This window comes from Saccharomyces cerevisiae, chromosome I, assembly GCF_000146045.2.
Source record: "Saccharomyces cerevisiae S288C chromosome I, complete sequence".
Taxonomy (NCBI): domain Eukaryota; kingdom Fungi; phylum Ascomycota; class Saccharomycetes; order Saccharomycetales; family Saccharomycetaceae; genus Saccharomyces; species Saccharomyces cerevisiae.
The window spans coordinates 180,018-208,016 of NC_001133.9; the positions used below are offsets into that span (position 1 = coordinate 180,018).

Below are 27,999 nucleotides of genomic sequence, written 5' to 3' on the forward strand. Positions count from 1 at the left end.
TAACTTGCTTTTGCTTACAAGTCAAGTAAACCTTATCCTGATAGCTTAGGAAAAATAGACTTGAATGTGTCGAACATTTCAAACCTCAATTGGTATTTTCCTTTTTTTCAACTGTACGTACATAGCTTTTCGCTTTCTTTAGCGCCCCCAGATGAAAGTATATATCGTAACAAGGATGGGAACATGAAAGGTACTGAAAAAACATCTGTATTTATTAAAAGTAAATCAAAAGCAGACTGGGAAGTTCTGTCGTAGGGATTTTTTTTTTAATGTTATGTGTGTAGGATTATTCTATTTCCTTGAATTTCTCGATCGAGATTTTTCGTACCTGTGTATTTTTGGATATAAGAGTGTTTCTGATCTATTGAGTGAGCAGGTCTCCAGCGGAATATAGAGTAGATTGAATATGGAAGAGGACTACATTAAGGCTTATTGTTAGTTAGTTACTGTTAGGACGCTTCGGCGAGCTGATGTCTGACTTCTCGTTGTATCAAAGAGCTCCCAATACGCCAGCGCATTTAAACTATGATCACGGAATGCTGGATTAGTAGTATAGCAAAAGTAACACTTGTCCACCGCAGACTCCATCACTTAGTCAACACCTTGGGTGTTTTACCGCTGATAATGGCCGTAAAATCGCCAGATATATATCATCATTGTTCTTCGCGAATAATACGTAACACAGTCTCTTTTCGAAATTTAGATGAGGACCATAGGCATGACTTATTTACTGAGATGTCCCTGCGTTAAAACTTTTACTGGCCGATTGCTAACTTTATATTTGTTAATAAAACTATTCACGCCTGTGTCCTAATTGTTGGATAATACCTAAACAATAACGATGTTGTATAGCTAAGAGGACGACCAGACAAAAAGTTATAAACTTTACCCTCGTTGAAAATGGGGCAGCCACCTATGAATCACTTCCCATTACAATGCCGAATAGCAAAATATGTAGTAGAACACGTACACGCATGATAATTACTTCCATGCTGTACTTATTTTTTGGGTGTCTCTTCAGAAAGAATGCTTTATATAACCATGTGTTTGAATTAGCGATCAGCTAATAACAAGTCAGTGTCCAAATAGTTAAAACATTGTGACCCAAATATCACAAATAAGTGGTTGTTTGGCCGAGCGGTCTAAGGCGCCTGATTCAAGAAATATCTTGACCGCAGTGAACTGTGGGAATACTCAGGTATCGTAAGATGCAAGAGTTCGAATCTCTTAGCAACCATTATTTTTTCTTTTTCCTCCTATACTTCATAATCTACGTAGGAATGAAAGTACCAACATTATACCAATGAGGGTGTGTTTCGTGGATGCATATACTCTGAAGATAAAAACAAACTCAAGTCCGCTTCCTACGGTTTGAGTATTTCTTACCACTACATAATAAAGAATATTACGTTAACTGTAAAATCAAGTAGACTTGGAAAATACAACGAGAACACTTTCCTGATTCTGCATCAGCGTTTTCTTATCACCAGCTGTACTTCTACATTAGCTAACTCTCCTTTCTATAAAGGGCGTCTTTCACTTCACTTGTGCCATGTTACAAAGCTCCAAACGCACTTCTAACTGAGTACAATGCACGATCCCACTGACAGACAAAACAGCTTCACAGAATTTGATCATGCCATCGTAAAAACCACGTAGTAAGGAATAAAAAATCCCGAAGTCGATCATACTATGTAGAGATGTACATGAATAGTCTAGGAATCTGGTCTTCCAGCATGTTGCTTTGGTCTGCTTCAAGCGCTATGGAAGCGCTCGCCATGAGATATGCTGTTTCAAGGCAAAATAGCAAAGCTCTTTGTAAAGAAATACAATTCAGAGAAGAAGCTACAGCATTTTGTTTCTGGATGATCCCTGCAGGTTCATACTACTAAGTAAATCTTGAACAGTTCAAATTTCAACAATTCAGAAACCGCTCTTTTTATATATACTCTACCAAACGAGATGAAACAGCATTTTTTTACTCTTATAAGGTACCAATATTTTGACGTATGCTTTCTTTAACGTTCACGATCGGGCTGGGCCATTAAACTTACCTTAGATATTATTTGGAACAGCACCGCAAGTGCTGATGTCCCAGAAATGGGCGCCGGTTCAATTAGGTCGTGAAGTCAGACATATGGAGACTCTCGGACTGAAAGCACTAAGGGATGATAGCTGGCATGCCAATTCCATTTTAAATTTACACATCAAGTTACAGGGTTTGGGAAAATCACGTTCAAAGCCTGAAAATTTGAGGTTGTTCACGGAAATCATTTGGTTATGTCTGTCGGCCTGCTATTTAGAGACATTTTTTATTGCAACAACCTACTCTATGCACTTACACGGAATCGCAGAATAACGCGCGCACAACACAATTGGGAAACGATAGGATTTTGAATAGTGTATTGCTTTGTACCGATTTAAATAATTCTTTCTCGTGTTGAATCCGAGTTGAAGATGAGTATGCTTTGAAGAGGTGAAATATCATCAGTAAAAAAAAATAACGACAACTGCAGGACTCGAACCTGCGCGGGCAAAGCCCAAAAGATTTCTAATCTTTCGCCTTAACCACTCGGCCAAGTTGCCAAAATTGTATGTTATTTGTTGTATCTCAAAATGAGATATGTCAGTATGACAATACGTCACCCTGAACGTTCATAAAACACATATGAAACAACCTTATAACAAAACGAACAACATGAGACAAAACCCGACCTTCCCTAGCTGAACTACCCAAAGTATAAATGCCTGAACAATTAGTTTAGATCCGAGATTCCGCGCTTCCACCACTTAGTATGATTCATATTTTATATAATATATAAGATAAGTAACATTCCGTGAATTAATCTGATAAACTGTTTTGACAACTGGTTACTTCCCTAAGACTGTTTATATTAGGATTGTCAAGACACTCCGGTATTACTCGAGCCCGTAATACAACATTATTTTCAGTGATAAAATATGTAAACCAATTATAAGAAAAAGGATTGCGTTGCATCACAACTGTAAACCATTAATTAAAAAGAGCAATTGCTATTTAGATTTGTTGCTGAGAATTGGCTAAAAAATCTGATAATTGTAGGACTTCTATTATTGCTAGGGGCAATGTGTTGGAATGCAATTCTGTTGGAATAAAAATCCACTATCGTCTATCAACTAATAGTTATATTATCAATATATTATCATATACGGTGTAGAGATGATGGCATAAGGTATGAAAAGCTGTCATCGAAGTTAGAGGAAGCTGAAGTGTAAGGATTGATAATGCAATAGGATAATGAAACATATAAAACGGAATGAGGAATAATCGTAAGATTGGTATATAGAAATATAGACTCCATTATGGGGATTCCTAGACCCTCGAGGAGAACCTTCAAGTATATTCTGTATACCTAATATTATAGCCTTTATCAACAATGGAATCCCAACAATTATCTCAAAATTCCCCCAATTCTCAACATCCGACTGCCATGCAATGTGCTTTTCTGGATCTCACTCATGATCATAATGGCCCTGTAAAAGGCTCGCACTATTATTATTATATCTTCACTATATATTATTTCGGAGGCTGTACCTATCAGTGAAAAAACGCCTCTAAAAATGAAAAAAAAAAAGAATATGAAAGGGGTTCTGAATTGCTAAAATATTTCGTCAAAGCTCAATTAGTATCATGATCAAGTCGTAATTCGAATCAGCATAACAACCTCCAAAACCATATAATAACCTTACACAAGACAAGATATCAATTCAACATGCAAACCCCTTCAGAAAATACCGACGTCAAGTTGGATACTCTCGACGAACCCAGTGCACATTTAATCGAGGAAAATGTGGCTCTTCCAGAGGATACATTCAATTCGTACTGGAGTTATATACTTAATGAAATCGCTCGTTGTAAACCGCTAATGATTATGTTCCTAATACCTGTGTGTTTGGTTTTATTGATTACGTTTTTTCATGATATCAAAGGTATCCTTGTGTTTTTAGTGATTTCTCTTATCCTCTCTATTATCATTTTATTGATCGGTATAACTGCCTTCGTGTCTGAGACCTTGAATAAGGGTTTCATAATTAAGCTTTTAGTAGAAGTCATTACACGTAAACCAGCAGTAGGGGGGAAGGAATGGAGAATAATCGCATATAATATGAACCAGTATCTGTTTGACCATGGGATATGGCATACTCCGTATTACTTTTTTTGTGAACATAGGTGCCATAAATTTTTCAAAAGCCTTATCAAACAGACAAGGTCGAATGCACATTTGAGTTCACCAACGAACGGTGCAGAGAATACGCAGTCAAACACACCAGCAAAAGAGGTTTCAAATGAGATGGTAAAACCTTATATCTTTAGTTCTGATCCAGTTTTAGAAGCTTACCTTATTAAAGCTGCGGAAATTCACAAAGAAGCTGAATTTGAGTATTGGAGAAAGCAATACCCAGAGGTTGATTTGCCTTAGGGCCGAATTTTTGGTATTTATCTAGTATATTCTAATATAAAATGTACGAGCATCATTAACTTCAAGAACATTACGAAGCCCGCAATTAAGTGTCAGTCCATCTGGGTGTAAAAGTTATGTACGCTCGAAACAAATTTTATGTAGTTTACTTTAGATGCAAATGCTATTATATATTTTGCTTTATGATCCTCGGCTTGATGCTCGCCAACGTGAGATAGCTGGTCATCACAATAGATCAGCCGGGACGCTTTTCGATCACATCGAATCCCTTCGGGACGTTGCAACAATACGTGAAAAATGCCTCAAAAATAATAAATACAATGGTGAACAACGTTAAAAAAGCATAAAACAGCTGGCTATTTTGATCAGGATAACATCTATAAGTGCCATATTAAGGCAAGATATCAATTGACCATGCAAACACCTTCAGAAAATACCGACGTAAAGATGGATACTCTCGACGAACCCAGTGCACATTTAATCGAAGAGAATGTAGCTCTTCCCGAAGACACATTCAGTTCACATCTGAGTTATGTACTTTATGAAATTGCTCATTGTAAACCGATCATGTTTATGATCATCATAATCGTGAGTTTGATCTCATTGATTGTGCTTTTTCATGATAACGACGGGTGCACTGTGATCTTAGTGATGTCCCTTATAGTAGCCTCCATGGCTTTAATGGTGGTTGCAGCATTCACATTCGGGAAAGCGATCACTGAACAGGAGTTCATGATAAAGCTTTTAGTGGAGGTGATCGCACGCAAGCCTGCGGGGAAGGAATGGGGTACTGTCGCATATAATATGAACCAATATCTATTCATGAAGAGACTATGGTATACCCCGTACTATTTCTATAGCGGCAAGAAGTGCCATGAGTTCTTCACCACTCTTATCAAGGAAGTGAATTCTGGTTCGCACTCGGATTCCTCATCGAATAGTGCCGAGGATACACAATCACCTGTCTCAGCAGGGAAGACTTCAAATGGTCTAAACAACTTTTATAGTATTAGATCAGACCCTATTTTGATGGCATATGTTTTGAAGGCAACACAAATAGAAAAGGAGGCTCAAAGTGAATACTGGAGAAAGCAATATCCTGACGCTGATTTACCTTGAAGCGGAAGCATTTTATTCACCAAGTATACTTACTTTTCTTTAAAACGAGAACAAGAATCGAATTCAAGAACATCTCGAAGCCAGAATTGAGCATCATATATTCGAGCTGTACAAACATCATGGCCTACAACTATCGTATTTGTAAGTTTTTTTAGAGGTTTTCATATTTGTTTAATAAGGGTTCTGTCAGTTTTTGTCACATTCTATTGTTGCGCTTCGCATAATGCAGCCAAGAAAATCCAAACAATAGAAAAAGAAAAAAAGGATCTCAAAAAGGGTTTGGTGTTGTAGTTATAAGAATAACTAGTGAATAAAAAAGCTGTTGTTTGGTCCGTATTACATTCGTCAAAAATTTAGTACTCAAATCGTGTATGCAATCGCAACCACAAAATAAAAATATTAGACTGGATGTGTTGAGTGGAGATGGTGCCAATTTAGTTGAGGGAAATGTGGTCCTTCCCAAAGACATGTTCAATTCGTACTTAAGTTATTCACTTTACGTGTTACGAGGGGGCTCATTGTAAGCCGATAATGATTATGTTCCTGGCATCTGTAATTTTGATTTCACTGACTAATTTCCGAGTATACCATCTCATGTCCCTTCTATCCTCTTTTTTCATCTCCGGGACAGACCGACAATAAAGCATCTAATATTAGGCTTTCGTTAGAGGTAAGCACACGCCAGCGTTCGGTGAAAGGGGAATGAAACATTATCACGTACAAGATGAATAAATATCTATTTGACCATAAAATATGGAGTACTCCTTACTACTTTTATTGCGAAGAAGATTGCCACCGTCTTTTTCTAAGTTTTATTGAGGGAAGAACTTTCGAGAAGCCAACAAGCAACGCTGAGGAAAATGTACAGGAGACTGAAGCTGGCGAATCTTTCACATTAAATCCCGGAGAAGATTTTCAAAATTGCTTTCCAAGACAGCGGATATTGTAGAACAATCTCAAGTGAAGTATTGGCAAGATATTGGTGCAATTATTTGAAAGGAAGGAGAAATATTCTGACAGTACCTTGCTAGCAAAGGGATTTACCAATCCACTGACGCTAAAATGGGGTAGTAAATTAGATAAATTGCATTCTAACGTGACTTTATATAGTGGGAAACAGATATGTAGCACACAAAACGGCATGATTATGCTTAATTGATTCCTATTTTTTAACGTAAATACTCTCCCAGAACGATCAGAAAACTTAACCCGCAACCATCTTTGCTGTGCTAACAACTTATGTCGCCTCAATACCATTTTTATTTTGTATCATTCCGGAACTTAGTATTGAATGAAAAATGCCTCCGAAGTAAAAAGCAGGTGATGAAAAGTTTCAATTGGTATAAGACAGATCGCTATTTTGATCCGCATAACATCCTTCAACACCATAGCAGAGCTATAGAGAAGACAAGATATAAACTGGGCATGCAAACATCTTCAGAAAGTACCGACGCCAAGTCGGATTTTCTCGACGAACCCAGTGCATATTTAATTGAGAAAAATGTGGCTCTTCCCAAGGACATATTCGGTTCGTACTTAAGTTATTGGATATATGAAGTTACTCGTCATAAAGCGGCAGTAATTTTGCTCGTACTTATTGTGACTTCAATTTTATTATTAGTGTTTTTTTATAATACGGAATTTTGCGTTGCCTTTGAGATACTATTGTTTTCCTTTTGCTTTCCAGGAACATGCATGGTTGTAATTGCATTTAGTGAACCGATCGGTGATCGGGAATTTAAAGTTAAGCTTCTGATGGAAATTATCACACGTAAACCGGCGGTAAAGGGGAAAGAATGGAGGACAATTACATACAAGATGAACCAGTATTTATTTGATCATGGGCTATGGGATACTCCCTACTACTTTTACCGTGATGAAGATTGCCACCGTTATTTTCTAAGTCTTATTAAGGGAAGAACTTTCAAGAAGCAAAAGGAATCGTCAGCCAGCAATGTTAAAGACGCACAATCAAATGACGAAACCGCTGGCACACCAAACGAAGCCGCTGAGTCTTCTAGTTTTAGTGCCGGACCGAACTTTATAAAGCTCCTCACCAAGGCAGCCGAAATCGAACAACAATTTCAAAAGGAATATTGGCGACAAGAGTATCCTGGTGTCGATGAGTTTTTTTAGACAGAAGACGGGAGACACTAGCACACAACTTTACCAGGCAAGGTATTTGACGCTAGCATGTGTCCAATTCAGTGTCATTTATGATTTTTTGTAGTAGGATATAAATATATACAGCGCTCCAAATAGTGCGGTTGCCCCAAAAACACCACGGAACCTCATCTGTTCTCGTACTTTGTTGTGACAAAGTAGCTCACTGCCTTATTATCACATTTTCATTATGCAACGCTTCGGAAAATACGATGTTGAAAATGCCTCTAGAGATGAAAAACAATCGTAAAAGGGTCCTGCGTAATTGAAACATTTGATCAGTATGCAGTGGCACAGAAACAACCAGGAATACTATAGTCATAGGCAATACAAGGTATATATTGGCTATGCAGACCCCTCCAGAAAGTACCGACGTCAAGTTAGATACACTTAACGAACCTAGTGCACATTTAATTGAGAAAAATGTGGCTCTTCCTAAGGACATATTCCGTTCGTACTTGAGTTATTGGATCTATGAAATCGCTCGCTATACACCAGTCATGATTTTGTCCCTGGTAATAGGGGTTTTGGTTTTATTAATTATATTTTTTAATGACAACGAAGCTTGTGTTTTCAATTCTGCAATATTTGCTTTTACTTCTCTTGTAGGTTTGTTAATAATATTAAGTGATGGTAATCCAAAGCTAGTCAGTCGTCGAAATTTTAGGACCGAGCTTTTAGTGGATGTCATCACACGTAAACCGGCGGTAGAAGGGAAAGAATGGAGGATCATCACATACAACATGAACCAATATTTGTTTAATCATGGGCAATGGCATACTCCGTATTACTTTTACAGCGATGAGGATTGCTACCGTTATTTTCTACGCCTTGTTGAGGGAGTAACCCCCAAGAAGCAAACAGCCACGTCAATTGGCAATTCTCCGGTCACCGCTAAGCCTGAAGATGCCATCGAGTCAGCTTCTCCTAGTTCCAGACTGAATTATCAAAACTTTTTGCTCAAGGCAGCGGAGATCGAACGACAAGCTCAGGAAAATTACTGGCGAAGGCGGCATCCCAATATCGATGCGCTTCTTAAAAAGACGGAATAGCTTAGAGACACTACCATACGTAAAGCGAACATAAACTAGAGTATGATATATAATCAGCACTAACTGGCCGGAAAACGGCCGAAGGAAGCCTCGAAAAGTCGATTCGTGTTGGACCCATTTGCTGAACAAAGTGGTTCATTGCCTACCTATTATGGTAGTAGTCGTGATAATCGTGTGGTTGGTTTTGTCAACGGTGCATTTGCATTTTCATGACAATAAACCTTGCGTTTTCGTTCTCGGGATATTACTTTCCCTCCACTTCTTTCGCCTCAATAGCTCCTATAAGCATTCTCAGGGCGTATGTCGGTGATCGAGATTTCCAAGCAAGCTTTTAGTGGAAATCATCGCGCGCAAGCCAGCGGTAAAGGGAAAAGAACGGAGGACGATTACATACAAGATGAACGAATAAATAAATTAATAATAAATAATAATAAAAAGTACAGTAGCATTAAATATTATTAAGTTTAATGATTAAAAATTGGTTAATTGTCAAGAAAATCTAAGGTATTAATAAATAAATAATACTATGACAACTTGCAGCGAAAGCATCAGCCCCAATGAAAATTAATCAGAATTGAATCTGAGCGTATTTATTTGATAACGGTTTACGTAACTGTTGGAATAAAAATCAACTATCATCTACTAACTAGTGTTTACGTTACTAGTATATTATCATATACGGTGTTAGAAGATGACGCAAATGATGAGAAATAGTCATCGTTTTCAACGGAAGCTGAAATACAAGGATTGATAATGTAATAGGATCAATGAATATCAACATATAAAACGATGATAATAATATTTATAGAATTGTGTAGAATTGCAGATTCCCTTTTATGGATTCCTAAATCCTCGAGAAGAACTTCTAGTATATCTACGTACCTAATATTATTGCCTTATTAAAAATGGAATCCCAACAATTATCTCAAAATTCCCCCAATTCTCATCAGTAACACCCCACCCCGTATTACTTTTACCGTGATGAAGATTGGCATCGTTACTTTCTAAACGTAGGACGTGCGGAATGACAAAACCATCAGCAGTGTCACGATCTCTCCAGTCACAATGGCAATCATGAGTGCATAGTCCAAAGTAAAGGGGCAAGGAAAAGCATGATTGAAAGGACTCCCCATCTGGACTCTATATGTCATCAGCGGCTAAAAAAAAGCATATAGCACAACATCAGCATCAGCATCAGCACTAGAGTCATCGGCCCGGCGGTCCGCGGTCATCCCCGCGGACTTTCCGTCCGCCCGGCGGGCTGTATCAGCGTCAACTGGAACGCGCATATATATACAAGACACACATAACATAGAAGCACACCCACGACAATAACCACACGACAATAACCACACCCGCCCACCCCTCCTTTCCGTATACAATGCCAAACTTAAAGAGACTACCCATCCCGCCACTGCAGGACACGCTCAACCGCTACCTGGCACGCGTGGAACCCCTGCAGGACGAGCGCCAAAACCGCCGTACGCGCCGCACTGTGCTCTCCGCAGAAAACCTGGACGCATTGAACACGCTGCACGAGCGGCTGCTAGAATACGACGCACGGCTCGCGGAAAGCAACCCAGAGTCCTCATACATCGAGCAGTTCTGGTATGACGCGTACTTGCTATATGATGCAACTGTCGTTCTCAACGTCAACCCGTACTTCCAACTGCAGGACGACCCAACCATCAAAGACACACCAGAGACGGCGGCACAGGGCCCCTATGGCGCACACACGGTGCAGGTTCGTCGTGCCGCACGACTCACCACCTCTATTCTCAAGTTCATCCGCCAGATTCGCCACGGCACACTCCGCACAGACACTGTGCGCGGCAAAACGCCGCTGTCGATGGACCAGTATGAGCGGCTATTCGGCTCCAGTAGAATCCCTCCGGGTCCCGGCGAGCCCTCTTGCCACTTGCAAACAGACGCCACGTCGCATCACGTGGTGGCGATGTATCGTGGCCAGTTCTACTGGTTCGACGTGCTGGACACACGCAACGAGCCCATCTTCGCCACCCCAGAACAACTGGAGTGGAACCTCTACTCGATCATCATGGACGCGGAATCCGCCGGAAGCGGATCCGCGCCCTTTGGCGTGTTCACCACAGAGTCGCGCCGGGTGTGGTCCAACATCAGGGACTATCTGTTCCATGCGGACGACTGCACCAACTGGCGCAATCTCAAGCTGATCGACTCCGCGCTGTTCGTGGTCTGTCTCGACGACGTGGCGTTTGCCGCCGATCAGCAGGACGAGCTCACGCGTTCGATGCTGTGCGGGACTTCTACCATCAATCTCGACCCGCACCAACACCAGCCGCCATTGAACGTGCAGACAGGCACCTGTCTCAACCGCTGGTACGACAAGTTACAACTGATCGTGACCAAGAACGGTAAGGCGGGCATCAACTTCGAACACACCGGTGTGGACGGCCACACTGTGCTGCGGCTCGCCACAGACATCTACACAGACTCGATCCTGAGCTTCGCACGCGGTGTCACCAAGAACGTCGTCGACATCTTTAGCGACGACGATGGAAAACCATCGTCGTCGTCGTTGGCCTCGGCGGCTCACTCCGCCAACTTGATCACCATCCCTCGTAAACTGGAATGGCGCACTGACAATTTCCTGCAATCGTCGCTGCACTTTGCCGAGACGCGCATCTCGGACTTGATCTCGCAATACGAGTTTGTTAATCTTGACTTCTCCAACTACGGCGCGTCCCATATCAAGACAGTGTTCAAGTGCTCGCCAGACGCCTTCGTGCAGCAGGTGTTCCAGGTCGCATACTTCGCGTTGTACGGTCGCTTCGAGACCGTGTACGAGCCTGCCATGACCAAGGCGTTCCAAAACGGCCGCACAGAGGCCATCCGCTCCGTCACGGGCCAATCGAAGCTCTTTGTCAAGTCACTACTGGACCAGGATGCCTCGGACGCCACCAAAATTCAGCTCTTGCACGACGCCTGTACGGCGCACTCGCAAATCACAAGGGAATGCTCCCAGGGGCTCGGCCAGGACCGTCACTTGTATGCGCTCTACTGCCTCTGGAACCAATGGTACAAGGACAAGTTGGAGCTCCCACCCATCTTCCGCGACAAGTCCTGGACTACCATGCAGAACAACGTCTTGAGCACCTCCAACTGCGGTAACCCCTGCCTCAAGAGCTTCGGGTTCGGGCCTGTCACCGCCAACGGCTTCGGCATCGGCTACATCATCAGAGACCACTCCGTCTCTGTGGTGGTGTCCTCAAGGCATCGCCAGACTGCTCGGTTTGCGTCGCTCATGGAAAAGTCGCTGCTGGAGATCGACCGCATCTTCAAACGGCAGCAAGCTCGCGCAGCAAAACCCGCTGCCAGGACCACTGCTAGCGCCAACACCAAATCAGAAGACATGAAATACCTGTTGTCCGGCTACGATTACTTCGACGTGAGCGTGTCCGGTTGAGTTTATGCTGAGTTTTTGCGCATCAATATTATTTTTACTACTACTACTACTACTACTACTACTACATACTATTAAATATACTAAATAAGAGGAAAACGCTTTGGAAGTGACTGGCGCCGCCGCTGGCTACTATAATAGCAGCGACTGTAATTTAATCTCATCCCGTCGTTTGGATTACCTCTTTTACTCGCCGAGCGAACGTGCACCAAAAAGGGAAAGGAAAAAAAGAAAAAAAAAGGAAAAAGGAAACTCAAAACTTGGATAAATAGAAGCACTCAAACTAAATTAAACTGCCAAAAAAAAAAAAAATAAAAAGGGAAAAGTTTAAACATCAAAGTACACCTTTCACCCCTCCACACACCATGGAACAACCTGATCTATCGTCTGTGGCCATCAGTAAGCCGCTGCTGAAGTTGAAACTTCTCGACGCCCTTCGCCAGGGAAGTTTCCCCAACCTACAAGATCTCCTAAAGAAACAATTCCAGCCGCTAGACGACCCAAACGTCCAACAAGTGCTCCATCTCATGCTCCACTATGCCGTGCAAGTCGCCCCCATGGCTGTCATAAAGGAAATCGTCCATCATTGGGTCTCAACTACAAACACCACTTTTCTAAACATCCATCTTGATCTAAACGAACGGGACTCCAACGGCAACACCCCATTGCACATCGCCGCCTACCAGTCCCGCGGTGATATCGTAGCCTTCCTCCTGGACCAACCAACCATCAACGACTGCGTGCTCAACAACTCCCACTTGCAGGCCATCGAAATGTGCAAGAACCTAAACATCGCGCAGATGATGCAGGTGAAACGCTCCACATACGTTGCAGAGACCGCCCAGGAATTCAGAACAGCTTTTAACAACAGGGACTTCGGCCACCTAGAATCTATCCTCTCCAGCCCTCGAAACGCAGAACTGCTCGACATCAACGGTATGGACCCGGAGACTGGCGATACCGTTCTGCACGAATTCGTCAAGAAAAGAGACGTCATCATGTGCCGTTGGTTGCTTGAACACGGTGCTGACCCCTTCAAGAGAGACCGCAAGGGCAAACTGCCCATCGAGCTCGTTAGGAAAGTCAATGAAAACGACACCGCCACCAACACCAAGATCGCCATCGACATCGAACTGAAAAAACTATTGGAAAGGGCCACCAGGGAGCAAAGTGTCATCGACGTCACAAACAACAACTTGCACGAGGCCCCCACTTACAAAGGCTACCTGAAAAAATGGACCAACTTCGCTCAAGGCTACAAATTGCGTTGGTTCATCCTTAGTAGCGATGGGAAACTATCCTACTACATCGATCAGGCCGACACTAAGAATGCCTGCAGGGGCTCCCTAAACATGTCTTCGTGCTCTCTGCATTTGGATTCGTCTGAAAAGTTGAAATTCGAAATTATCGGCGGTAACAACGGTGTTATCAGGTGGCATTTAAAGGGGAACCACCCCATCGAGACAAATAGATGGGTTTGGGCCATCCAGGGCGCCATAAGATACGCAAAGGACAGAGAAATTTTGCTGCACAATGGCCCCTATTCGCCTTCTCTGGCCTTAAGCCATGGCTTGTCATCCAAAGTGTCCAATAAAGAAAACTTGCATGCAACTTCAAAACGGTTGACCAAGAGCCCGCATCTGTCCAAATCCACACTGACACAAAACGATCACGATAATGACGATGACAGCACTAACAACAACAACAACAAAAGTAATAATGATTATGACGATAATAATAATAATAATAATAATGACGATGATGATTATGATGATGATGATGAAAGTAGACCCCTCATAGAACCATTACCGTTGATTTCATCCAGAAGCCAAAGCTTAAGCGAAATCACTCCCGGTCCACATTCTAGGAAGTCTACAGTCTCGTCTACAAGGGCAGCCGATATACCATCAGATGATGAGGGTTACTCTGAGGACGATTCTGATGACGACGGTAACTCCTCTTACACAATGGAAAACGGCGGTGAAAACGATGGCGACGAAGATCTAAATGCCATTTATGGTCCCTATATTCAAAAACTACACATGCTACAAAGATCCATTTCCATCGAGTTGGCATCTTTGAACGAATTGCTGCAAGATAAACAACAACACGATGAGTACTGGAACACCGTCAACACTTCTATTGAAACCGTCAGCGAATTTTTCGACAAATTAAATCGGTTGACCTCTCAAAGGGAAAAAAGAATGATTGCCCAAATGACCAAGCAACGGGATGTTAACAATGTTTGGATTCAATCGGTAAAAGATCTGGAAATGGAACTGGTTGATAAAGACGAAAAATTGGTTGCCTTGGATAAAGAACGGAAAAATCTGAAAAAAATGCTTCAAAAAAAATTGAACAATCAACCACAGGTTGAAACTGAGGCTAATGAAGAATCCGATGATGCAAATTCAATGATAAAAGGATCCCAAGAATCAACAAATACCCTTGAGGAAATCGTAAAATTTATCGAAGCAACAAAGGAAAGTGATGAGGATTCTGACGCCGACGAATTTTTCGACGCAGAAGAAGCTGCTTCCGACAAAAAAGCCAATGATTCGGAAGACTTAACCACAAACAAGGAGACTCCAGCTAATGCGAAACCACAAGAAGAAGCTCCTGAAGACGAGAGCCTTATTGTGATCAGTTCTCCACAGGTGGAAAAGAAGAACCAACTATTAAAAGAGGGATCATTCGTCGGATATGAAGACCCAGTGAGAACCAAACTGGCTTTAGACGAAGATAATCGTCCCAAGATTGGTCTCTGGTCTGTTTTAAAGTCTATGGTCGGTCAAGACTTAACCAAACTAACTCTACCGGTATCGTTCAATGAGCCAACATCCTTACTACAGAGAGTATCTGAAGATATTGAGTATTCTCATATTCTTGACCAAGCTGCCACTTTTGAAGACTCCTCTTTAAGAATGCTATATGTAGCTGCCTTTACTGCATCAATGTACGCATCTACCACTAACAGAGTGTCTAAACCATTCAACCCCTTACTCGGTGAAACTTTTGAATATGCCAGAACTGATGGTCAGTACCGATTCTTCACCGAACAAGTCTCTCACCACCCACCTATCTCTGCTACTTGGACAGAATCGCCCAAATGGGATTTTTACGGTGAATGTAATGTTGATTCGTCATTCAATGGGCGCACGTTCGCCGTGCAACATTTAGGATTATGGTACATTACTATCCGGCCTGATCATAATATTAGTGTTCCCGAGGAAACTTATTCCTGGAAAAAACCAAATAACACTGTTATCGGTATTTTAATGGGGAAACCACAAGTAGACAACAGTGGGGACGTCAAAGTCACAAACCATACCACAGGCGACTATTGTATGCTGCATTACAAAGCCCATGGCTGGACCTCAGCCGGTGCATATGAAGTCAGAGGTGAAGTATTCAACAAGGACGATAAAAAATTATGGGTTCTTGGTGGGCATTGGAATGATTCCATTTACGGGAAAAAAGTAACTGCTAGAGGCGGAGAACTGACATTAGACAGAATAAAAACGGCAAATTCTGCCACGGGAGGACCAAAACTAGATGGGTCTAAGTTTCTGATATGGAAAGCAAATGAAAGGCCTTCAGTGCCATTTAATTTAACGTCGTTTGCATTGACTTTGAATGCTTTGCCACCCCACTTGATACCATATTTAGCACCCACAGATAGTCGTTTAAGGCCCGATCAAAGGGCTATGGAAAATGGTGAATACGATAAAGCTGCCGCGGAAAAGCATCGTGTTGAAGTAAAACAAAGGGCAGCAAAAAAAGAAAGGGAACAAAAAGGAGAAGAATACAGACCTAAGTGGTTTGTCCAGGAGGAGCACCCCGTTACCAAAAGTCTATACTGGAAATTTAATGGAGAGTATTGGAACAAAAGAAAAAATCATGACTTTAAAGATTGTGCTGATATTTTCTAAGCTGTGCAATGTAGTCACAATAACACTCGTTCATTTGTATCCATTGCGAATGCCGGTACATCGGAAAACAGGATAGGACCTATTTAATTATATAGTATGAAGTATTCATAACTTCTTGAGGCATCAATACATCATATTCCATGAGCTGCGTGGCATTCATACTCATTGATTTAAAGGTTTTTTATTTTCATGGAAAAGATTAACCGGGCTGAACGAAATATATTAAAGATGCTAAAACTTATGCTTTCATTGACTTTCAATAGTGTCCACTAACCAAAAAAAAAAACTACTCTAACAAGGGATCCCCATGGATTCAAAGCCGATACCAAACAGATATTACTCTGCATAGAATTCAAAATATTATCCATATAAAGATGGGAAAGAATTCCAAAAGGAAAATTCTGCTCTAGAAGGTCACAAAACTAGTAAGAAGTTGACCCCCCTGCCATTAAAAAACGTTTTTAACAGCTCTAGCAATATTCTAATTTCGAAAGTGCTCTCAAAAGAATTTATTCATTTGCGAAAAAAAGAATATCTCAAAATTTTCTCGATCACGTACAACATCGTAGTATTTAAAGGATTATTAAGTCAACGAATAATTTCCACAAGAAAGGTACCTCTAGTTTTGGTGATGAAGCAAGACAATAACTGGCAAGGGCTCTCACTAAATATCAACCCCTTTCAAATAAAAAAAGGATCATGGCTGGCAGCGCCCACAACAATTAAACTCTGTTACTATCAAAAAACATTGAGCCCAAGAATGGAATAAAATTTTCACTACACCTCGGACATGGATTTGTACATGTCCTATTATCCTGTAATTTTGACATATACTGATATGGACCTCTTGTTTCGTATAAATCGCTATTTATTTCCCCAGATAACTAAAGAAAATCCTTCAACCCAGCGTTCTATATTACTATATTCTCAACCCGCCGTTTTCCTGCTGTGCGATAATTCTCATTCAATACTACCATTTCAAACCTAGAAAAGGGTGTCTTTATTAAAACTGTAAGAAAATTTTATCATGAACTCTGATGAAAAGTCTTCGGAAGATCAACTTTTTGATTTTTCAAAAATGAAAGAAACTGTTGTCTCCATTTATGGCCTCATATCTGAAGGAAATTCGTCTGCTATTAGTCATACCACTATCTTCTTCTTGAAGCTGCATTTCAAGGTTGATTAGGAAGCATCTAACAATCATTCGATAGGGAAAACAGAAAGGCCGTTACAGTTTTTTAAAAATATCAATATCAAGAGAAAGAACTAGGGATATTGCAAAATCAAAACTTCTGATATTTGGTTTTACGTGAAAATTACCAACACTTAAACGTTAAAATTTCAAACTATCTACTGAAATATAAATTTTCAGTCAAAGAGATGAAACGATTATTTTCTTGAGTAATTCGTTGTCACAATTTAACAGAAAATTACTGTTTTTTTCAAGTAGTTCACAAAGATACTCAAACTAAGATCATGGAGACGTCGGCAAGCAATTGATTGTTAGTGATTATCAAAACTCATTAGCTTCGGTAAAACTACATAGATTGAAAATCAGTAGTAACATACAACATGGTTTCCATGAGATTACAAACCGGCCAACCTAATGCTTTCAAAAATTCTTTGCTTACTGATTCACGGTGGCCAAGAAGCATATAAATCTGTACTTTGCAGTAAAAAACAGATGGTATTGCTCATTCCCAGCGATTGCCAAATACGATTCATAACAGATTGACTTATCTTTTTCGAAAGCTCTATCATATGGCTTTGAGTAATAAGGTGAGATTTTTTTGGTGATGAAAATAAATACGGTGCCTTGATGCAAAATTTTTAGCCACAAACCTCTCTTCAGTCCCACATGATTCACCTGATTACGACTCACTATTTCATCTGTTCCATAAATCTCGGCTTTTTATATACAGAACATTAGACGACGGGAAGAGAAAAACGTCAGTATAACCCACTTTTGTTCGTAAAAAAAGGTTATTCACTTCTACTCCGTACTAATCAATGACTTTAATGGTGAAACCATGATGAGGAGAGTAACACGATGTAATTGTCATAAACTAATATTATCCCATATTAGTTTACTGACGGCTACAAGTGAGAATATATACTTTAAGAGTGTAACCATACCAGTAATTGGGTTCCAAACAAGTTTGTGAGGCGCGTGTGCTGAAAGTAAAAAAAACTTACCTTAATAACGCAATTTCTGGCGAGGTTAAAATATTAAATATAAAAAGCCTTCCAAGTAATTTTGCCCACTAAAATGTAACACAAAGCTCCACTGGTTCTCGGCTTCTTGTTCTTTCAAAAGGATCTTCAAATCCGCTTCCACTTAAGCAGCCTTCTGCTACGACTTCTTCTGAGACACTCGGTTTCGCGCGGGCACTTCTGCCCACCAAAAAAGTTTATTTTCCGGAAAGCTTATTTCTAAATAAACTTCTGAGGAATTTTTTTTCCGCAAATTTCCATGCAACGTCGAACTCTCAAATTCTCACGAGATTATTTGACTTGCTTTCCTTTCCCCCTTTTTCCACGCACTACGTCAATGCAAGTGATCCGCTTTTGAAGAAGCAAAAAATACTTCTTTCAGCTCGTACCGGCATTTTTATTATTTGTCAAAACTGGCGTTTGGAAACCAGCTCTTCACTTTTTCTTCGTGGTTTCTTCGTGGTTTTTTCGAGAGTTTTGTTTAAGCCCCTTTTATGGATGCATGAGAAAAAAAAAAAGGTTTGCTACAACCATCTCAGGTCTCTTGAAGGATAGTTCGAAGCTCGCCTGACCGTCTTTGGGTGACCAGGCTTGGTTTTCAGTTTTTTTTAGCTCATTGAGATATGTGATCCCGTTCCTAGATATTATGAGGGAATTTTATATATCAAATTGATTTTCACCGCGAATTCCAGAAGGATGGGCAAAAGAGGGCTTGTTGGCGTGGGAGGATGGTCGCGGCTGAAAATTTTCACCACGAGCAGTTTCTTGTGAGACATCCTAATACTTTTGCATTTTTACCAAGCAGTCGTCCGTAGCAAAGCATAGGTTAGTAATAACAATGTGCAAATAAAAAACTATCTTACAGGCAATTATTTTGTGGCAAAGCAAGGTCCATGTTTTCTTGAAAGGTAAGAAGTGGCTTTGGGACAGCTCATATAGACAGATTTAAGTTTTTGATCTGAGAAGCGAATGAAATGTCTTCAGTATCATTCAATTTAGCATCCTTTTCATTGACTTTGAATGTTTTACCGCCCCAATCAATGCCATAATTAGCACCCCATGGATGGTCGTTTAAGGCCTGAAGAGTTATGGAGCATTGTGAATAAAATAAAAAATTACTTAGGAAAAGCATCGTGTTGAAGTAAAGCAAAGAGCAGCAAAAAATAAATGGAGTAAATATGAGAGAAATACAGATCAGAATGGTTCGTTCAAGAGTCCATACTATAAACCCGATGGTGACTTTTGCACAAAAAAACAATGGTTTCGAAGATTGTGCTCATATTTTCTGAGCTCAACATATGCTCGCAAAAACACCTACTAATTGATGTTTACCAAGAACGCGAGTACAGTCATATATAGATGTAGTAGAGTTGAGATATTCTGAATCGGAAGTACGATATTTCAATTCCTATATTGCAAAAATTTATATATTTGGAGCTTCTTGAAAGAAAAAGTGTCCAACATCCTGCATGAAGTTTGATCACTTTAGCTGGTCCCATTCGAAGAACCTTTTTTTTTTTTTTTTTTTTTGAGATTCTTCATATTCTGTTATTAAATTTTTAGACTTTAATTTTTACTTTCTATGTAACGTTCACTCTTACCCTAAATATTAAACTATTTGATAAAATATTACACTGAAAGGTGTTACAACTTTTCCTAGACCAACCTTAATATAAACGTTACGATATAAAATAAACAGTAATTTTAAGATTCCATTGTTGAATGTGACACGTAACTCTAGGCCATACCTGGTTTAGTATTTTTTAAAAGAACTCTTGCTACAGCATATTTTACGTTTGCATAAAAATAAAAGAAAAGCTTCCTTATGAAACACTGGTTAAGAAAAGAAAATGGAGTGGTTACATACTCCAAAATAAATTACTCTTAATATCTGTTTATCCAATGAGGAGCAGATCTCAAAGATAATCAGACTTGTTATTGAAGCAATTGAAGTAAGTCTTCCATTGAAATCACGCTAATTATTAAGCAATATGGTGGATTAAACAACTCTGACGGGACCGTACTACTTGATGAAAAGTTATATACAATATTGAATAACAGCATAATGCTGTATGATGTTGAGCGGAAGATTGTATAAAAATGTCCTTTTCTAAAATCATGAAAAACGAACCCTTTAAAGTAATTTTGTAGCGAAATTTAACCTCACGAGTTCATGATCATAACTCGTTATCATTTTTGTAATATTGAATCGGTCTCTATAGAGCCTCATGAGAAGATAGAGGACCCGAAATAATTCTCCCTTCAAACATTATGGCCAATAAGTGTCAGGAAGTGAAGCATTGACATGACAGCAGCACATTAAAACTCTATTGAATATAAATACGATCCACGACATGTCGTTTACAAAGCGCTAAAAACTCATGAGCCAACTATTCCCTAAATTTCCAAGATCTATCATATATTTTTCCCTAATTTTCCAAGAGGAACCTCCATAAAATAATGCAGAAAAACATTTGTTTGATCTATTTTAAAAGGCATATCGCATGTTATAGTGAATCTGAAGATTGCTTCTCTCGTCAGTATTAATGCACTATATTACGTTTCAAATAATTCGTAGATTGTCTCAAGTTTTCAGTATATTTGCCTTCATGACCCACCGGTCCTCTTCCCTCAAGTGCTCAACGATGGGAGCTTCAGAAAAATCCAGCAGCATAGTTGAGTTCTGATTCTCTCCTTGGTAGTTTTTTCCTTTGGTGATTTCGGATTCATAATGAAAATGTTTCGTATATTCTATGACTAAAGTTGTTATTGTTGTAAGTATTTCTGCTTCCTCTTGCAACAATTCCGCTCCCACTTATAATGCACCGAGGTGAATTGGTCATCCTTACGAAAATACCCAGATAGAAATGGAGTAGTTGCGTGATCGTTTACTGCATCTTTTGCGCCTTTTAATCAATCTTGACGTGGATATCTTGTTTTGCTTGAACCACCACCTGTATTGCTGGTATAAATCACCATATTAACCATCGTTTTCAATCAACGCAACTTTTAGTGTATTGTCTGCAACATCTGATTTCCCTCTGGTAAGTCACCTAATCTAAAATCTCTATTTTGAATCCACGGAGACATACGTTTGAAAGATATAAAAGAGTTCATTGAAAAGTCTAGCGTCACAACTGACATTAAAATACTTAAATATGAACCAAAATTTTTTGGCTTTTATTTTCAATGCAATCATTATCTGCCTATACAGGAAACGCTTTATTTGGCTCAATAATATGATCATGTTTGTCTGAAGTTGGCAATAAAAGAAACTAAGAAGAGCCACTAAACTTATTTTATGATATGGGAAACACAGAAAACACTCCAAAAATTTTGGTACAAGAACCTGAAAATAGAACAAAGAAAGAGGCGAGGTTTGGTACATCTAATTTACGTGACCTAGACGTTGCTCACCTTATGTTAATAGCTTATCAGAATTACAAGTAATTACTTGTAGGAACATCCTCTACTAGTGAATATGAAAGAGCAGAGGTTAGCTCCGTCTCAACCAATTTTGTACAAGTCGTTGAAAAGGACGGCTCTACTGTAGACAGGTCGATTCAAAGTCTGGTCTCAAAATAGAAGGTAAAATATTATTGAACAAAAGACCACTAAAAGGCTATGGTATGTCCAATAAGATGCAAAATAGACATTTCACTCGCTAATCGTTAGTGGGATTATATCTTACTATACTCCTTATCTCATTGAATGGCACTAGTCGATCGAGGAACAAAAAAGGATCGAACCGATTAGCACGGATTTCCTTAAGTAATTTAAATTACCAAAGAAGATCCACATCAGCAGTCGAATGTTCAAGATGCCGTAAGTTTAAAATCTTTCGTATCTTTCCCCGATCCTGTCTTTCATCAATGAACTTGAATATCAAGAGTGAAAAAAACTCATATGGCTTCTCTTGAAGAGTTAGAAAGATAGGCACATGCCAATTGTGTGCATAGCACTTACTACTCAACGATTTCACAACCTAGCATAATACGCGAAAAAAAAAGTGCATTTATTTAGGTAAGTCTCATTACCTAAACGCCAGTTTGTTTCACGTAATTGGTAACGATGAGGGAACCGCAGTAGAAAAAACTTTCATTCACAAACGATTAAAGTGTTATGCTAGCCAGTTTCAGGCTTTTTGTTTTATGCAAGAGAACATTCGACTAGATGTCCAGTTAAGTGTGCGTCACTTTTCCTACGGTGCCTCGCACATGAATGTTATCCGGCGCACGATACTTATCACCGAAAAACCTTATTCTACGGAAAACCTTATTTACATTAAAGTTGGAAAAATTTCCTCTTTTTCCTAATAAGGTGGAGCTTTTGGCTTCCAGTATGCTTTCACGGAATTATTTCTCATGTACATTTAGCTCCATTTCCAGTGCCTCCGATAGGGAGGCATCATGGTACTACCGTGACGGAGAATACGTAGGCTGACTTTTTCGTCAGTTTGTTGTCCGTTTACAAAATTGGTGAATGAATTCTAGCCTTCCTCTGCTCATTAATTGCCCTCACAAGAATTTGGAAGTGCGTAGAACAGGTAAAAGATTGTACTACAGAGGTATTGTGGAACCTTCTACAGTACTTCGGAATACACCTAAAAGGTTGTTGGATGCTAAATTTAGCAAAAGTCTTTTTTAGCTCACTATTAGGCTTGTTAAAGTCTGAAATTGTTGAAAGGCACTCAAAAAGATAAATCAACAATCAGCATTAACGGCACAGTTGAAAGAGTCACCCACTTGAAATTAGCTCGGTTATCAAATATAATTATCTCTGGTAAAGAGCTCTGCAGCAGGGTTAATCTATTCGCATACTTACGCTGTAGGAACATTTTATTATTAGGATCCGACTACTGCCTACATATTTATTCGGAAGGCATGATGTCGAAAATTTTTGAGCTTATAAAAGGAACATATTTCACTCTTGCTCGTTTGATGTAAGCTCTCTTCCGGGTTCTTATTTTTAATTCTTGTCACCAGTAAACAGAACATCCAAAAATGACAATGCCTCATCGCTATATGTTTTTGGCAGTCTTTACACTTCTGGCACTAACTAGTGTGGCCTCAGGAGCCACAGAGGCGTGCTTACCAGCAGGCCAGAGGAAAAGTGGGATGAATATAAATTTTTACCAGTATTCATTGAAAGATTCCTCCACATATTCGAATGCAGCATATATGGCTTATGGATATGCCTCAAAAACCAAACTAGGTTCTGTCGGAGGACAAACTGATATCTCGATTGATTATAATATTCCCTGTGTTAGTTCATCAGGCACATTTCCTTGTCCTCAAGAAGATTCCTATGGAAACTGGGGATGCAAAGGAATGGGTGCTTGTTCTAATAGTCAAGGAATTGCATACTGGAGTACTGATTTATTTGGTTTCTATACTACCCCAACAAACGTAACCCTAGAAATGACAGGTTATTTTTTACCACCACAGACGGGTTCTTACACATTCAAGTTTGCTACAGTTGACGACTCTGCAATTCTATCAGTAGGTGGTGCAACCGCGTTCAACTGTTGTGCTCAACAGCAACCGCCGATCACATCAACGAACTTTACCATTGACGGTATCAAGCCATGGGGTGGAAGTTTGCCACCTAATATCGAAGGAACCGTCTATATGTACGCTGGCTACTATTATCCAATGAAGGTTGTTTACTCGAACGCTGTTTCTTGGGGTACACTTCCAATTAGTGTGACACTTCCAGATGGTACCACTGTAAGTGATGACTTCGAAGGGTACGTCTATTCCTTTGACGATGACCTAAGTCAATCTAACTGTACTGTCCCTGACCCTTCAAATTATGCTGTCAGTACCACTACAACTACAACGGAACCATGGACCGGTACTTTCACTTCTACATCTACTGAAATGACCACCGTCACCGGTACCAACGGCGTTCCAACTGACGAAACCGTCATTGTCATCAGAACTCCAACAACTGCTAGCACCATCATAACTACAACTGAGCCATGGAACAGCACTTTTACCTCTACTTCTACCGAATTGACCACAGTCACTGGCACCAATGGTGTACGAACTGACGAAACCATCATTGTAATCAGAACACCAACAACAGCCACTACTGCCATAACTACAACTGAGCCATGGAACAGCACTTTTACCTCTACTTCTACCGAATTGACCACAGTCACCGGTACCAATGGTTTGCCAACTGATGAGACCATCATTGTCATCAGAACACCAACAACAGCCACTACTGCCATGACTACAACTCAGCCATGGAACGACACTTTTACCTCTACTTCTACCGAATTGACCACAGTCACCGGTACCAATGGTTTGCCAACTGATGAGACCATCATTGTCATCAGAACACCAACAACAGCCACTACTGCCATGACTACAACTCAGCCATGGAACGACACTTTTACCTCTACTTCTACCGAATTGACCACAGTCACCGGTACCAATGGTTTGCCAACTGATGAGACCATCATTGTCATCAGAACACCAACAACAGCCACTACTGCCATGACTACAACTCAGCCATGGAACGACACTTTTACCTCTACATCCACTGAAATCACCACCGTCACCGGTACCAATGGTTTGCCAACTGATGAGACCATCATTGTCATCAGAACACCAACAACAGCCACTACTGCCATGACTACACCTCAGCCATGGAACGACACTTTTACCTCTACATCCACTGAAATGACCACCGTCACCGGTACCAACGGTTTGCCAACTGATGAAACCATCATTGTCATCAGAACACCAACAACAGCCACTACTGCCATAACTACAACTGAGCCATGGAACAGCACTTTTACCTCTACATCCACTGAAATGACCACCGTCACCGGTACCAACGGTTTGCCAACTGATGAAACCATCATTGTCATCAGAACACCAACAACAGCCACTACTGCCATAACTACAACTCAGCCATGGAACGACACTTTTACCTCTACATCCACTGAAATGACCACCGTCACCGGTACCAACGGTTTGCCAACTGATGAAACCATCATTGTCATCAGAACACCAACAACAGCCACTACTGCCATGACTACAACTCAGCCATGGAACGACACTTTTACCTCTACATCCACTGAAATCACCACCGTCACCGGTACCACCGGTTTGCCAACTGATGAGACCATCATTGTCATCAGAACACCAACAACAGCCACTACTGCCATGACTACAACTCAGCCATGGAACGACACTTTTACCTCTACATCCACTGAAATGACCACCGTCACCGGTACCAACGGCGTTCCAACTGACGAAACCGTCATTGTCATCAGAACTCCAACTAGTGAAGGTCTAATCAGCACCACCACTGAACCATGGACTGGTACTTTCACCTCTACATCCACTGAGATGACCACCGTCACCGGTACTAACGGTCAACCAACTGACGAAACCGTGATTGTTATCAGAACTCCAACCAGTGAAGGTTTGGTTACAACCACCACTGAACCATGGACTGGTACTTTTACTTCTACATCTACTGAAATGACCACCATTACTGGAACCAACGGCGTTCCAACTGACGAAACCGTCATTGTCATCAGAACTCCAACCAGTGAAGGTCTAATCAGCACCACCACTGAACCATGGACTGGTACTTTTACTTCTACATCTACTGAAATGACCACCATTACTGGAACCAATGGTCAACCAACTGACGAAACCGTTATTGTTATCAGAACTCCAACTAGTGAAGGTCTAATCAGCACTACAACGGAACCATGGACCGGTACTTTCACTTCTACATCTACTGAAATGACGCACGTCACCGGTACCAACGGCGTTCCAACTGACGAAACCGTCATTGTCATCAGAACTCCAACCAGTGAAGGTCTAATCAGCACCACCACTGAACCATGGACTGGCACTTTCACTTCGACTTCCACTGAGGTTACCACCATCACTGGAACCAACGGTCAACCAACTGACGAAACTGTGATTGTTATCAGAACTCCAACCAGTGAAGGTCTAATCAGCACCACCACTGAACCATGGACTGGTACTTTCACTTCTACATCTACTGAAATGACCACCGTCACCGGTACTAACGGTCAACCAACTGACGAAACCGTGATTGTTATCAGAACTCCAACCAGTGAAGGTTTGGTTACAACCACCACTGAACCATGGACTGGTACTTTTACTTCGACTTCCACTGAAATGTCTACTGTCACTGGAACCAATGGCTTGCCAACTGATGAAACTGTCATTGTTGTCAAAACTCCAACTACTGCCATCTCATCCAGTTTGTCATCATCATCTTCAGGACAAATCACCAGCTCTATCACGTCTTCGCGTCCAATTATTACCCCATTCTATCCTAGCAATGGAACTTCTGTGATTTCTTCCTCAGTAATTTCTTCCTCAGTCACTTCTTCTCTATTCACTTCTTCTCCAGTCATTTCTTCCTCAGTCATTTCTTCTTCTACAACAACCTCCACTTCTATATTTTCTGAATCATCTAAATCATCCGTCATTCCAACCAGTAGTTCCACCTCTGGTTCTTCTGAGAGCGAAACGAGTTCAGCTGGTTCTGTCTCTTCTTCCTCTTTTATCTCTTCTGAATCATCAAAATCTCCTACATATTCTTCTTCATCATTACCACTTGTTACCAGTGCGACAACAAGCCAGGAAACTGCTTCTTCATTACCACCTGCTACCACTACAAAAACGAGCGAACAAACCACTTTGGTTACCGTGACATCCTGCGAGTCTCATGTGTGCACTGAATCCATCTCCCCTGCGATTGTTTCCACAGCTACTGTTACTGTTAGCGGCGTCACAACAGAGTATACCACATGGTGCCCTATTTCTACTACAGAGACAACAAAGCAAACCAAAGGGACAACAGAGCAAACCACAGAAACAACAAAACAAACCACGGTAGTTACAATTTCTTCTTGTGAATCTGACGTATGCTCTAAGACTGCTTCTCCAGCCATTGTATCTACAAGCACTGCTACTATTAACGGCGTTACTACAGAATACACAACATGGTGTCCTATTTCCACCACAGAATCGAGGCAACAAACAACGCTAGTTACTGTTACTTCCTGCGAATCTGGTGTGTGTTCCGAAACTGCTTCACCTGCCATTGTTTCGACGGCCACGGCTACTGTGAATGATGTTGTTACGGTCTATCCTACATGGAGGCCACAGACTGCGAATGAAGAGTCTGTCAGCTCTAAAATGAACAGTGCTACCGGTGAGACAACAACCAATACTTTAGCTGCTGAAACGACTACCAATACTGTAGCTGCTGAGACGATTACCAATACTGGAGCTGCTGAGACGAAAACAGTAGTCACCTCTTCGCTTTCAAGATCTAATCACGCTGAAACACAGACGGCTTCCGCGACCGATGTGATTGGTCACAGCAGTAGTGTTGTTTCTGTATCCGAAACTGGCAACACCAAGAGTCTAACAAGTTCCGGGTTGAGTACTATGTCGCAACAGCCTCGTAGCACACCAGCAAGCAGCATGGTAGGATATAGTACAGCTTCTTTAGAAATTTCAACGTATGCTGGCAGTGCCAACAGCTTACTGGCCGGTAGTGGTTTAAGTGTCTTCATTGCGTCCTTATTGCTGGCAATTATTTAA

General features: G+C 40.8%; 9 protein-coding genes and 2 non-coding genes across 11 annotated transcripts, besides 3 other annotated features; 9 read left to right on the forward strand and 2 right to left on the reverse strand.

Moving 5' to 3' along the window:
- The first annotated feature begins 1,123 nt into the window (after window positions 1-1,123).
- Window positions 1,124-1,237, forward strand: SUP56. Its single transcript has 2 exons — window positions 1,124-1,161; window positions 1,194-1,237. It is a non-coding gene; the product is annotated as a tRNA-Leu (tRNA).
- Window positions 1,238-2,504: 1,267 nt separating this feature from the next.
- Window positions 2,505-2,586, reverse strand: YNCA0006C. Its single transcript has one exon. It is a non-coding gene; the product is annotated as a tRNA-Ser (tRNA).
- Window positions 2,587-2,602: 16 nt separating this feature from the next.
- Window positions 2,603-2,942: a long terminal repeat (Ty3 LTR).
- Window positions 2,943-3,124: 182 nt separating this feature from the next.
- Window positions 3,125-3,457: a long terminal repeat (Ty1 LTR).
- A 295-nt stretch (window positions 3,458-3,752) lies between these two features.
- On the forward strand, window positions 3,753-4,460 carry UIP3 (DUP240 family protein UIP3; the record flags this gene model as incomplete). The annotated part of the gene is made up of 1 exon (NM_001178221.1): window positions 3,753-4,460. The coding sequence occupies one exon, from the start codon at window positions 3,753-3,755 to the stop codon at window positions 4,458-4,460; it is 708 nt and encodes a 235-aa protein (NP_009414.1).
- A 414-nt stretch (window positions 4,461-4,874) lies between these two features.
- Window positions 4,875-5,579, forward strand: KTD1 (DUP240 family protein; the record flags this gene model as incomplete). Its single annotated transcript, NM_001178222.1, has 1 exon — window positions 4,875-5,579. The coding sequence occupies one exon, from the start codon at window positions 4,875-4,877 to the stop codon at window positions 5,577-5,579; it is 705 nt and encodes a 234-aa protein (NP_009415.1).
- A 724-nt stretch (window positions 5,580-6,303) lies between these two features.
- On the forward strand, window positions 6,304-6,528 carry DFP2 (DUP240 family protein; the record flags this gene model as incomplete). Its single annotated transcript, NM_001178223.1, has 1 exon — window positions 6,304-6,528. One exon carries the CDS (start codon window positions 6,304-6,306, stop codon window positions 6,526-6,528), a length of 225 nt encoding a protein of 74 aa, NP_009416.1.
- A 290-nt stretch (window positions 6,529-6,818) lies between these two features.
- PRM9 (pheromone-regulated DUP240 family protein PRM9) lies at window positions 6,819-7,715 on the forward strand (the record flags this gene model as incomplete). The annotated part of the gene is made up of 1 exon (NM_001178224.1): window positions 6,819-7,715. The coding sequence occupies one exon, from the start codon at window positions 6,819-6,821 to the stop codon at window positions 7,713-7,715; it is 897 nt and encodes a 298-aa protein (NP_009418.1).
- A 374-nt stretch (window positions 7,716-8,089) lies between these two features.
- On the forward strand, window positions 8,090-8,794 carry MST28 (DUP240 family protein MST28; the record flags this gene model as incomplete). The annotated part of the gene is made up of 1 exon (NM_001178225.1): window positions 8,090-8,794. The coding sequence occupies one exon, from the start codon at window positions 8,090-8,092 to the stop codon at window positions 8,792-8,794; it is 705 nt and encodes a 234-aa protein (NP_009419.1).
- Window positions 8,795-9,408: 614 nt separating this feature from the next.
- Window positions 9,409-9,740: a long terminal repeat (Ty2 LTR).
- Window positions 9,741-10,175: 435 nt separating this feature from the next.
- On the forward strand, window positions 10,176-12,239 carry YAT1 (carnitine O-acetyltransferase YAT1; the record flags this gene model as incomplete). Its single annotated transcript, NM_001178226.1, has 1 exon — window positions 10,176-12,239. The coding sequence occupies one exon, from the start codon at window positions 10,176-10,178 to the stop codon at window positions 12,237-12,239; it is 2,064 nt and encodes a 687-aa protein (NP_009420.1).
- An 80-nt stretch (window positions 12,240-12,319) lies between these two features.
- Window positions 12,320-12,400, reverse strand: YAR035C-A (uncharacterized protein; the record flags this gene model as incomplete). Its single annotated transcript, NM_001184583.1, has 1 exon — window positions 12,320-12,400. One exon carries the CDS (start codon window positions 12,398-12,400, stop codon window positions 12,320-12,322), a length of 81 nt encoding a protein of 26 aa, NP_878042.1.
- Window positions 12,401-12,601: 201 nt separating this feature from the next.
- On the forward strand, window positions 12,602-16,168 carry SWH1 (oxysterol-binding protein related protein SWH1; the record flags this gene model as incomplete). Its single annotated transcript, NM_001178227.1, has 1 exon — window positions 12,602-16,168. The coding sequence occupies one exon, from the start codon at window positions 12,602-12,604 to the stop codon at window positions 16,166-16,168; it is 3,567 nt and encodes a 1,188-aa protein (NP_009421.3).
- A 7,217-nt stretch (window positions 16,169-23,385) lies between these two features.
- FLO1 (flocculin FLO1) lies at window positions 23,386-27,999 on the forward strand (the record flags this gene model as incomplete). Its single annotated transcript, NM_001178230.1, has 1 exon — window positions 23,386-27,999. The coding sequence occupies one exon, from the start codon at window positions 23,386-23,388 to the stop codon at window positions 27,997-27,999; it is 4,614 nt and encodes a 1,537-aa protein (NP_009424.1).